This window comes from Equus przewalskii, chromosome 5, assembly GCF_037783145.1.
Source record: "Equus przewalskii isolate Varuska chromosome 5, EquPr2, whole genome shotgun sequence".
Classification (NCBI taxonomy): domain Eukaryota; kingdom Metazoa; phylum Chordata; class Mammalia; order Perissodactyla; family Equidae; genus Equus; species Equus przewalskii.
The window spans coordinates 59,098,997-59,112,035 of NC_091835.1; the positions used below are offsets into that span (position 1 = coordinate 59,098,997).

The 13,039-nt window shown below is 37.7% G+C and overlaps 1 protein-coding gene across 1 annotated transcript in view; it reads right to left on the minus strand.

Moving 5' to 3' along the window:
- Positions 1–1,353: 1,353 nt before the first annotated feature.
- Positions 1,354–13,039, minus strand: part of CPNE8 (copine 8) — a 209,178-nt gene continuing 197,492 nt past the window's right edge. Inside the window, exon 20 of the mRNA XM_008520156.2 lies at positions 1,354–3,070. Within this exon, the coding sequence (XP_008518378.1) occupies positions 2,882–3,070 (189 nt within the window). The 3' untranslated portion in view covers positions 1,354–2,881. The remainder of the gene's footprint in view (positions 3,071–13,039) is intronic.

Sequence of the window (13,039 nt, forward strand, 5' to 3'; positions counted from 1 at the left end):
TAAAACACCATTCACAATTATATCCACCTCTTCTTTTCTCCCCCTATTACATGCTGGGAGAGGGAATTTTAAAAGCAGTGATGGAGTCATCCCATGCTCTTTAATGGCAGCAGGCAGAGACCCTGCTCACACATCACAGTAAACTGGGAAGCTTTTAAAATTTACCTATATCCAGTTGCCATTAAATCATACTCCCTGGTGTTGGGGAGACAAGATGACCTAGACAAAGAAAAATAGTTTATAAGTAATATGAGGTAACAAATCTGCTAAAATGCAATGCAAAGATGACTTCATAGAAAGTACTGATTATTGGTAGCTGACGTCTTAAAAGAACATGATCAAGAGGAGTTGGGGCTGGAGCTAGAAGATGCAAAACTAGGTGGAGGCCTAAGGAGAGAGCCTGATGGAAGGAAAGAGTATGAACTATGCCCGAGTTTCCAAAGGAACTCAGATTGGTTGGAGAAAAGTGATGAGACAAGTCTGGATAATTTTAATATGCATTTGGGAAGCGATGGAAATTGATATTATATAACTGGGTGAGACCAGGTGATGGAGATACTTGAAGAGAAGGCTGAGGGTTCATCCTGGAGTTAAAATCATTTTCATCAGAGAGGGAGAAAATTGGATTACAGAGACGAGACACCATAAGACAGATAAGACATCCTCCAGGGTTCTTGAGGGTGCCCAGTCATAGTCCGCTTTCTGCTGCAGCTTTGATGACTTGGAGCTATCACTCTTCTCTCAATACATACCTTTCTTGTTTCTCATTACTTTCATGTCTAAATACTCCAGATACCTAGTTTGTACGTGCAACTATTGACATGCATTTGTGTTTATGGAATATGTCTCTGAGACTTTGCATTGCATAGCCCCTAATGGCAACTCACAAAATCTAAGTAGTTTTGCAATGGTAATGAGCTATATAGTCTTGGATAAATCATTCAACCCCTTCAGTCTTGGTTTCTTCATTTATGCAACGAAGAGAAAAGACTAGGTATTTTCTAATCTTACATAGAGAATTAACATCACATATGTTTCTGATGATTATTCTCAGCCATACAAAGGATAAGATTTGTAGCTTAGCCATCTACCCCCACTGGGTTTGGACACACACTTATTAGATAAGAAAGTATACATCTCTCATTTTCTCTGATCAGTTCAAGGAAAAATAACTGATGTTTTTGACAAGCAGGAAAGAATATTGATCTTATTTATTTTGGTTTTTTGGACTGATGAATGAAGGTAAATAAAAAATCTGTAGGTTAATAAACTATACTGACATAAATATTTAAGATCAATAAAGAAATCATCAGACTCCATGTCATTCATACATAAAATTTACAGAGCAAACAGTTATCCTTTTTAAAGATTTTAATACATACTTAAAAATGGACAATTTAATATTACATAATTATATAACATTGATACTGTTAGATATGTGGATGTATATATTTTTCTTTTCAGTAAAATAGTTTCATGCTTATAAAAGTCACCCTAAGTCAACTTGGGACAAAGAGAACAACATACAGTAGAAATAAATCAAGTAGTAAATAGGGTATAAGTAAGGAAAAATATTATAAAGCAGTTACATTGTTGACACAAAAGAAAAAAATAAATACACTTTTCTATTATTTGAAGGCAATTCACAATCATTTCCAGGAATTCTGTGAGAATTTAAGGCCATTTGTTCTAAAGAAATGCTTAAGTTTAGACACAACGTCACAAAACTGTAATTCTTGTAAAAACTGTACATGCAAAAACTCTTTACAATTAATTGTGGACAGGCAGATCAGGATAGAGGAGTAGATCATTTCACAAATGTGTTGTGCACTAAGTCACATGGTTGTGTATTTAACTGGGAATTTCACAAAAACTTCCAGCCTGTGCACCCTGCGTGGCAATGTGGAAAGGTGATTACAAGGAATCCAAATCAAGAGAGCCAGTATCCCTTTGAATTAAAATATCTAGACAAGGTAGAATGGAATAAAAAGTTGAAAACTTCTGCTACATAGTTCACAGTTAAATATTCTGGGTTTTAGTCTTTCTAAATAGCATTATAATATAAAGACGCTACTTTTTACACAAAGTATTTTCTGTGCATTTACAGTTCACGATGTTTGACTTTTTATTATTTCTACTTAGCATTACAAAACATAAACTGACTGCAGTCTAAATTTAGAACCCAAACACCATGAAAGATGCATGTTCTTACAGGATCCACATCTGCTCAGCTTAAACTCCCATACTTGGCAAACAGTGCAGAGAAACTGATTCCTAAGCAGATGGAGCTTTGTAAGACAATTCACTTACTGAGAAATATGAAAGCATCTTTCCTTTCCCTTGTTTGCAATGGTATTTGTCCAGACAGTCATTCAAAGAGATATTGCTCTTGTGATGATAGCTATTGCAATTTAGAAGACATAGGATTCAATATTCAAAACTCTTATTCTTAAGAACATTTATAAAAGTATTGAAATTTAAAAAGTAGTAACATGTAAACATTGATAAACAGACTGCCTTCCTATATACACAGCAGTCGAGGACAATATTTGAGTTAAAAACATAGTTTGTGCTTTTTCCCAACAATACATTGGAAATTAGCTGTTTCTGTCCAAAAAAAAAAGTTAAAGATTCAGAGAAGACATCCATATTTTGCTTCAAGCATTTAAACAACTTTTCTGTTGCCCATGCAACAACCATATTTACAGTTTTGGTTTAGGAGGAGAATTAATTTTGGATCCAAGAAAGCATATTAACCAGTACTGCTGAAACCCAACCGAGAAAAGTTTCTCATTCCCTGGTTCATGACAGAGCACCAGGAGCAAAGAAGACTCAGCAGTTATAAGAGATGTGTAGTTAACGTTAGCATTTCGGAGCACAGTCATATTTGAGTCTGTAACACATGTGTAGGCGGGGTGTACGGCGGAGGCGCAGGTGATGGCTTGATTCCTCGGGCCCTCATGTAGGAGAGAAACTGCTCAGGGATCTCAGCAAGGACATCTTTAGCCAATCTAGCCATGCTCAGGATGTGGTTTCCGCTTCTGTCAATATAATCCCTGAACGGCACGAACTAAAACAGAGGTGAAAGAAAGTTATTTCACAGACTTTAGCATGCTATTTAATAGACACAAATATCAGCAGAGGTAAAGGTTTAATTGCAGCAGAATCAGAGGAGCCCAGGATAATGGTGAGATGGATAACAATTACGATGTATTTTAAAAATATTTGATTCATTACAAATAGGGATAACAGTGACCAAACCTTTCCAATATGCGCTTTATCTAAAAGGTATGTAATCGTTTTCTGTGTTGTTTTCCTCCAAAAACTCCTATCTCCTGGTCCTGATAAGCCCACTGTGTTGCTACGTGTGTTCTGCAGTTTTGAGTTCTGTACCTAGCCTGACTCCCAATAGGATGGAGCACTGAACCTCTTCAGGGCTCAGTTTCTTGTCAAACGGAGTTAATAGATGACTAATTCAGCTTTCAACGTGGAAATATTACCCAATGCAGGGTAAAAAGAAAAAAATAGTGTGTGTTGTTAAAGAGCCCTAAACACATAAGTATTTTTAATTGTTACTAGAACATCAAGGACCAGCCCTGGTGGTCTAGTGGTTAAGATTTGCTGCTCTCACTGCTGAGGCCTGGGTTTGTTTCCAGTTAGTGAACCATTGTCATACTGTGGCTGCTGCGTGTTGCTGTGATGCTGAAAGCTATGCCACCGGCATTTCAAATACTGGCCAAGGTCACCCATGGTGGACAGGTTTTGGTGAAGCTTCCAGACTAAGACAGACTAGAAAGAAGGACTTGGCCACCAACTTCCAAAAAAATTGGCCATGAAAACCCTATGACTAGCAGCAGACCAATGACTGATATAGTGCCAGAAGGTGAGAGGATGAAGCTAAAAGACTGGGCGATGTACAGCTGTGCTGCACACAGGGTCACCAGGAGTCAGAATCGACTCAATGGCACTAACAGAACATCAGCTCACATGGACAATGAATAGAAAACCCACACAGTTCATACTACTAGGAACCTGAAATATTCATTGAGTACATTGAGTCTTGCCCCAAATGTTGGTTTTCCTTATGTTATGTGGAAAGGCAAAAGAAAGAAAGCACTCAGCGTGAGATTTTGGTATATTTTTTATTGAGGTATCATCATTCTTATTTTTATATCATATAAAAATGATTGCTATATCTCTATATAAGCAATTATGTGAGAGCCCTTATCAGCTCAACACCAAATACTCTGGCAATAGATTGCCTGATTTCATTCTCATTTATAATGGTTACTTAAGTTAATAACCATTGTGCTATTGGAGATCATTAGTTCAATTTCCCCTTAGAGACATGATGATTCTTGAAGCAACTTGGAAATGATGGGAACTGTTAATGTTGTGATAGTTTGGGAACACAGTAATTTTAGGTCTTAGAGAAAAGACACAGTGAAGACATTCTAAGATGTCGAACAATTTCTAAAGTATAATATTTAAACGTTTGAACTAAATCACTTTCTTTCCTCTGGAGAGAGAGCACATTTCCATCTCATACTGTAACACAACTGTAAACATAATTTATTTCGAAAAACTTACTTTTGATTTAAGCATTTATCAAGATGTGCTTTCAGAAAACAACTGTTATTAAGAAGTAGGCTTTAAAATGGCCAGGTTGGTAAGTTAACATTTTAAGAAATCAAATAGCAGGTGTAATGCCTTTCATGCAGTAAGAGCAGGCTCTTGTAAGGAAGAGCTGAAAATCACTCCTTTCTTTTTAAAATAAGACTCACTGTAGGCAGAAGCATACCTCTACGACTCTCATTTCACCCTATCTGTCTTGCTGACAGGAGGAAACTCAGCACAGCTTTTAGAAAAGTGTGATAGGAAGGTGACAAATCTTTCCCTTAGCCCTGGAGGTAGCTAAGTAAGGGTAAGAAAAAGCTAACAGAGCAAATATAATCTTCAGCTGAGGAGAGAACTAGGCGGACGTGAACTTTCTTGAAGTCATATTATCTAACTTTGCACACGTCTTGACATTTTTGACAAAAAACCAAAGAGATGCCAAAAAAGTTAAGGTTTATTTTTCACTCTGAAACTCTAATTAGAAAAATGAGAAAATAGGAATCAACATAGTTAGGGATTAATGAGCAAAAGATATCTAATTGTAGCTGTAGTTTATTTCATGTGTATTTTAAAAGGCATAGTATTTTAAAAATAAACATTGAGTAATGTTGGTACAGTTAGTAAACGTGTAATTATCTTTTAAACTATTTTTTTTTAACAGAGTTCAGTTTTTCAAAAATCTGTGGCTAATACCTACATTTCAGGGAAATGACAGCACCTCTGGCAAACAGTTGACACTTCTCTAGGGAAAGGGGAGCTCCCACCTGCTTGTGTCTTTCCTTTGCTTAGCTTTGCTCTAATATGTTCATTTGATTCTTTATCTTTCTCCTACACCGTGGACATTAAACTCATTTATCTTTTTTACCCCTATTTGTACAAACTCTGCAATTAGATTTCCCAGGTTCAGAGGCTGGTTCTGCTGCTTATTACCTGCACAATCTTGGACAAGTTACTTTCCACTCTTTGCCTCAGTTTCCTCTTCCATAAAATGAGTATAATGATAATAATACCTACTTCATTAGGTTGTTGAATTAAATGTTAATGTATAAAGTGCTTAAAACAGTGTCCAACTCATAATATGTACTATATGTCATAGCTGTCATTCATCATTACTATGACTATTCATCCATTTATGCCTTTATACATTTATATATTCAATATAAATATGATCTATTTTTAATAGTTTTTTATTTACATTAATATTAAAAATTAAATATTCTTATCAATTTTATCTCTTTCAAATTTAGGTACAATACCAATGTCGTAATCTAACACAGTAATTCCTGGCCTTTCTGTTATTTTACAACACCCGTTGTTTCACCTTTCCAGCAAATGCTATAAGATGTCCTAATTTATTTTATTGAAGCAAACTAAAATTCATTTTAAAGAATGTTGTGATACTCTGGAATGTCAAAACTAAGATTCACAATCACTGTTCTCACCATACATGTAGTTCTACTCATCTTTAAAATATGTTTATAAATAATGGGTAAAAGAAATCTTAGTTTTCAGCCAAGCAGGCAAATATATATCACATTTAACTTAAGGTTGTTAAGTAGGGGCACAGATCCTGCTATGCCCCTTGAGTGTTAAGGGACTTTGCTCCCCCCCAGCCCTGGATTAAGAATCACTGTCATAGCAAGTTACTGTTATCAAGATGAGTACACCCCATCCCACATGTGTTTTGGGAGTAGACAAAAACATGTTGAGAACTTTCTACTCATTAACCTAAATTATCTAAACTTTTTCCAAAGGAACATTCATCTCTTCGGTTATGTCAACAGCTACTCTCCTCAGTGAGAGATGAAAACGGGAAGTGACTTCATCTCCTTTGCTGCTTATTAATGTAGAATCTTACAGTTTTCATGACAAAATATGCCCCGTTTCTTCTTGGACAACTGTTCAATATCCTTCTACAACCAGTTTTCCACTCAACTCCTCAGACCACTGTGTTTATTGTCTCTTTTAATTACCCATTTCTGATCTTTGGTCTCTGATCTCTGAGGACCTCCTGTTCAGAATAAGGCCCAGGCATTTGTGAGCACTTGTTGATCACTGACTCCTGCCACAATTTAACCTGGCCCCTTAAAATGTTCAGTTTAGAGGAATAAATCAATTTTCACTTTGCACTAATTTATCTCATTCCTATGAAGAATACCAATAAATGCACTCTGTTCATAGAAATGTGCTATATCTTTGATACTCTACATCTTTTTTTTTTTTTTTAGCATCTATTCAGTACAAGGAAAATGTTCCACATGGCTGCTCTGGCGGCTGGCCTTGCCTATTTGTGAAAACAAGTTTGAATCAGTTTGGGCAAATAGGCTTTTAGTTGCTGTTCTGCTCAATTTTACTTGATTGTTCCTACTATGCGGAGCTCCATTAGCCATTTTCAAGTCTAAGCCTTCAAGGTTATTATTCTCCTTTTAATGGAAAATATGATTTAAATATAATTTTTAAGGAAATGATAGGTTGGCCAGCAGCTGCATGCAGCCAGGAGAAATGACATTGCACTATACACAATGGCCAATCCACAACACAAACAAACGTGGAGAAAACCTTCCGCATATATTGATTTATGAAAATAACTCATTTAACATTTAGAATAACAACCACAGGATCTCATCCTGCTTACTGCTTATACTATAGTCATATGAGATTGAATCTTGAGGCAACGAATATAATCACATATAAGGCTGACTACAGTGTCTCATGTCAAGGTACAGCTACTATGAAATAGTGACATAAAAATGCCTTCCCACCAGACTATGCCAATGTAGTAACTAATAATAATAACTGATACTGACATTAATCCATTTATTGAGCAACTGGTGGGTGGGAGGCCTTCTGCTAAAAGACAGTATAATATCTCATTTAATTTTTGTAAGCACTTTATCCATATTTTGAATTTATAGAAGAGGAAACCGAAACTTAGAGAGTTTAATTAACTTACCCAAGATTAGGCAGTTATAAATATCAGAGTCATTATTTAAACCCAAATTGATCTGACTCTGTCATATTAACCACTACAGTATTATGAAAAGGAAAACAGATCCTAATAATCTTCATTAGAATTTTACCGTTTGGGAGAATAGGTGTATTATAACAGAGACACCATGAGTTTTAGAATCAGAACTCTGTTAGAAATTTGGATCTACCAATTTATGACTTAAAGAATTTTTCCCAAGTTTTTTAACATCCCATCTTGGGACTCAGTTTCCTTATTTATAAGTTACTATCAGGCAAAAAGTGTCCAGTATTTTCAGGAAGTTAGAGAGTGATATGTGAATAAAGTGAAAGAAAGGAGAAATTAGTTTAGGTGTGTGGAGAGAGGGCTTTGTGAAAGGCTGTAGAGTGGGAAATTTCAAAATGTAGGATCTTAATTGGCACAGATGAAGAGAAAGAGTATTCCAGGTAAAACAGGAGAAAATAAGAGCCAAAACAATACAAATGTGTGATATAAAGACCATTAGTAGTCTTATTTGTCTAGACAGTGTGTGCGCATGCGTGTGTGCGAATGTTTAGTTAAAGAGGAAAATTGGGGTCAGGTCATGAAGATTCTTAAATGTTATGCTTGGGTTTTAGATCAAAGTTATACAGAACATTTCTTAAGAATTTTAGAATCAGATATTTTAAGATTAAATCCTGACTCCACTTCTTACTAGTTATGTGACTATTGACAATAGGAATTAAACTTCTATCCTCTTTTGTAAAATGTGGAAATCAAAGTACCTGTCTTAACACTCAATTAAGGATAGAGGGAAGTAACGCTATAGCTCTTAGCCTGCCTAGTATATTAAGGACCTAATACATGATTAAACATCATTATTATATGAAGAAGTTGGATGCCACTTAAGATTTGACATAATAATGAAAACCCCATTTACTACCCTCAACTTTCTGCTGAAACTCAGCTACCTTAGGCTTTGTTATTATTTTGCAGGCTTAGGCTTTTGTTTGTCCATTTAAGAAACTGAGGTTTCACTTGCAGTGCATTAATGCGGTTAGCTTCAAGATGTAAGACATCAAAAGTAGCAAAAAAGTAAGAGAACCTAAAAAGACCCAATTTTCTGATAATAGCTTAGCCAGCAGTGTTTACAGCATTGATTACAATGGCTTTGATATTTTCTGACGATGGGGAGATTGACAATGTTATCTTTGGTGTGCCCTTGCAACCCCAATATTCTAAGTATTCAAGATTATTTCCACTCTTGAAAATAACTCATTTTGAGAACATTTTAGTGGATGGTAGAACCTGGAAAATGTGATGGTGGAATGTTTTTAAAACCTGACTTAAGGTAAGAGAGAGGATGCTAATTCTTCTTCAACACAATGTGATATACGATTATCTTGCTTACTGTTTTTAAAAGACCAACCACCATTTAGGAACTTTTCCATGAAATTTGAAAAGGGTGCGTCAAATCTCCTTAACTAAAAGGAGGCGTGTAACTCAAGATGTCATTTTCATTCAGGAGGCTACTAATTCTCTGGGGAAATTTTAATTTCCTATTTGGTATCTGTAATATCCAATCACTCTTTCAGTTCAACTTTATGTGTTAGAATCTCTTGAGTGTTCAGCTATAGCCCCAGGTACCTTCAAAATCATTGAGGATCCCACTGTCGCTTTATGGTGATAGACTGATCTCAAGGACTCTGACCTTCAAGGTGAAGAAACATACAATTATACTAATATATCTCTTATACTGCTAAATATTAAAGTATTTTCATGTGCTACTTCCTCTGAGACTCAAAACAGCATAGAAAGAGCAGAGATGAAAGAATTTAAAGTCTAGAGATAATGAAATAAAGGCTCAGAGAAATTTATTGACTTGTTCAAGATCAGAGGGACAACAATATAATTTCATAGATCTGGGTCCTATCTCAATAATCTGTCCAATGTAGTATATCCACTGAGAGGCTAAATACTTTCATGATCAAGGGCATTTTCATTTTATAAATGCTAATAGGTATGACTGTTGGTTGTCACTAACATATCAGTCCTTTTAAAGGAAACCTTAATGACGTGAGGAATCTTAACTATCTCTTAAAGGAGAAAGTAATACCAAGTTTCCCATAAGCATCATTTAGATGACTCTGTGAGATATGGGGTGTCTCTGTTAATTTTGTAAAAATGCATTATAACAGCAACATAACACATTCTAAAGGACTTCACATTCATACTTCTCTCCAGTAATTTGATTTTTTGGAAACTGTGAGGCAGACATTATGGAGAGCTTTTAGATGAAGTGTAATTACTTGGACCTATAATTATGCTAATGAGGTTAAGTTGAATAATCATGTGTCTAATTATGAAAACAAAACACAGTGGGATTCTTAAACAGATGACGACATCAACATGTTCCCTTTCTCAGCTGCTTTTTTCTTTTTTTGCTTGAGGAAGACTGTCCCTGGGCTAGTATCTGTGCCAATCTTCTCCCACTTTATATGTGGGACACCACCACAGCATGGCTTGATGAATGGTGTGTAGGTTCTGGGATCTGAACCCATGAACGTGGGGCCACTGAAGTGGTGTGTGTGAACTTAACCACTATGCCACCAGGCCAGCACCTCTCAGCTACTTTTAACCTAATCATTCATGTGTGTGTGCTTTTTACTTTACCAAAAACGTTAGGCTAAAAAACTTAAATAATATTTAATTTTTTTAAAAAAAACTGTCATACAGATATTTCTATTTTAAAATTTAATTTTGGGATTGACATCAGCAACATGGTGGAGTGAGTTGTTCCCTTTGTTTCTCCCTCTTTTGAATTACAACTAAATGTACATTTACAGACTAATGGAGGAAGCCCAACAGGATGCCTGAGAGACATACACAGCTATACACCTGAGGATGGATGAACTGACACCCTGGGAAGTGGCAGAGAGTGGTGAGCATGACCTGCTCTCCCCTTGTAGCCCTGTGAACACACATGAATGCTTTCCAGCCTGGCACGCAAGCACTCCGAAAGTGGGAACACACACTGGGCCAACTGTAGGAGGAGGTGGCAGCAACCTTTGCCTGCGCTCATGATTGCTTTCATTCTCCTGGTGAGGAGGGGGAGCCAATCATGCCCCTGTGCCACCAAGGAGCGGCCCTAGCCCAGGTCTCAGTGAGGAATCTCCGCCCACCAAGTTCAGCAGCCCCATGGACCATAAACAGAGATTGCAGCAGATCTACACACTGGGGCAAGCACACTCCAGGCCCAAGTGAGCGCTCATAATGCTGCTGAGCCCTCAAAGTGGGAATGTGTCCTGGGCTGCTGTGGGAAGAGGCACAGCAGCCTTGAGCCCGCTTGGGTTCACCTTCCTGGTGGGGAGAGGGAGTTCATTGTGCCCCTGAAGTGTCAAGGAGTGGCCCTAGCCCAGGTCCCAGTGAGGAAGCCCAACCCCCCAAGCACAGTGGCCCCATGGACCTCAAGTAAAGGCTGCAGCAGACGTACATGCTGGGGGGAACACAGCCCAGGCCCCACACACTTGAGTGTTCATAGTGCTGCTGAGCCCTGAAAGAGGGAATGTGTACCAGTGGCTGTGGGAAGAGGCAGTGGCAGCTTTTAGCTTACTGGTGATCACCTTCCTGGTGGGGAGGGGGAGTTCATAATGCCCCTGAGGCACCAGAGAGTGTTACTAACTCTGTCCAGAAAGGAATCCCCACCTGCCAAGCACAGTCCACACAAGCGCCTGAACACATCCCAGTCCGGGACAAGCACCCATAATACCCCTACAGCCTCCAGCAGACAGGGTGGCGCCAGAAACTCTGCTCCTGTTTCCCCCTAGCGGTAACAGGTGGAATCTGCATCCTAAGAATGCGACAAATGCCCCAACAAAAGAGTAGTTCATCAAGCACCATGAGAAACTGCAGCAACAATTCAGACCAGAAGGAAAAGGACAATTCTCCAGAAACCAACCCTGAAGACACAGAAATTTACAAGCTAAATGACAGAGAATTCAAAATAGCTTTCATAAGGAAACTCAACGACTTATAAGAAAACAGAAAGACAATTCAAGGAGCTCAGCAATAAAATGAATCTGTCCACCAAAGAGATTGAAACTATAAAAAAAATCAAGCAGAAGTTCTGGATATGAAAAACACAATTAATAAAATAAAAAATAATCTAGAATCATTCAGAAATAGAACGGATCTTATGGAGGAAAGAAGTAGTCTTCTAGAGGATAAAAATGTAGAAATTCAACAGGAGGAGGAGGAGACAGAGATAAGATTTTTGAAAAATGAAGGAATTCTTCAAGAAACATCCAACTCAATTAGGAAAAGCAACACAAGGATTATAGGTACTTGAGAGGGAGAAGAGAGGGAAAAAGGAGAAGAGAGTTTGTTCAAAGAAAGAATTGCTGAGAACATTCCAAACCTGGAGATGGTTCAGGATTTACAAATAAATGAAGCTATTAGAATGCCCAACTTCATCAATCCTAGAAGACCTTCTCCAAGGCATATAATAGTAAAAATAGCAGACGTTACTGATAAAGAAAAAATATTAGGAGCAGAAAGGCAGAAGAAAATAACCTACAAAGGGAACCATACTAGGCTTTCAGCAGATTTCTTGGCAGAAACCCTGGGTAGGAGAGAATGGAATGACATATTCAAAATACTGAAAGACAAAAACTTTCAGCCAAGAATACTCTATCCAGCGAAACTTTCCTTCAGATATGATGGAAAAATAAAAGCTTTCCCAGATAAACAAAAGCTGAGTGAGTTCATCACCACTAGACCTCCCCTACAAGGAATAATTAAAGATGCCCTCACACCAGCAACAAAAAGGCAAAAGTCCACAAAGCTCTGATTCAGAAGATAAATAGACAGACATGATCAGAAACCTGCAGCTCTCTACCAGAGTAGGGAGGCAAAGACCCAATTATAACTTAAAAGATAAAGGGAAAGAAAGCATCAAAAGTAATGATAAACACTTCAACTTAGCCACAAACTCACAAAATTAAAAACAACAATTTGTAACAGCAATTACTCAGAAGGGGAGAGGAAAGGGAAGAAACGTGCTTAGGTTAACGGAGATAAGAGGCTATGAGAAAATGGACTATCTAATCTCCAATATCTTTCATACAATCCTCATGGTAACCACTAAACAAAAAATTAGAGCATGGGGCTTGCCTGGTGGTGCAGCAGTTAAGTGCACATGTTCCACTTCTCAGTGGCCTGGGGTTAGCCAGTTCGGATCCTGAGTGTGGACATGGGCACCGCTTGGCAAAAGCCATGTTGTGGTAGGTGTTCCACACACAAGGTGGAGGAAGATGGGCATAGATGTTAGCTCAGGGCCAGTCTTCCTCAGCAAAAAGAGGAGGATTGGCAGTAGTTAGCTCAGGGCTAATCTTCCTCAAAAAGAAAAAATTAGACCAGAGCCACAATTCACAAAAAGAGGGAAAACTGAGAAATCCCCCTCAGAAAACCACCAAA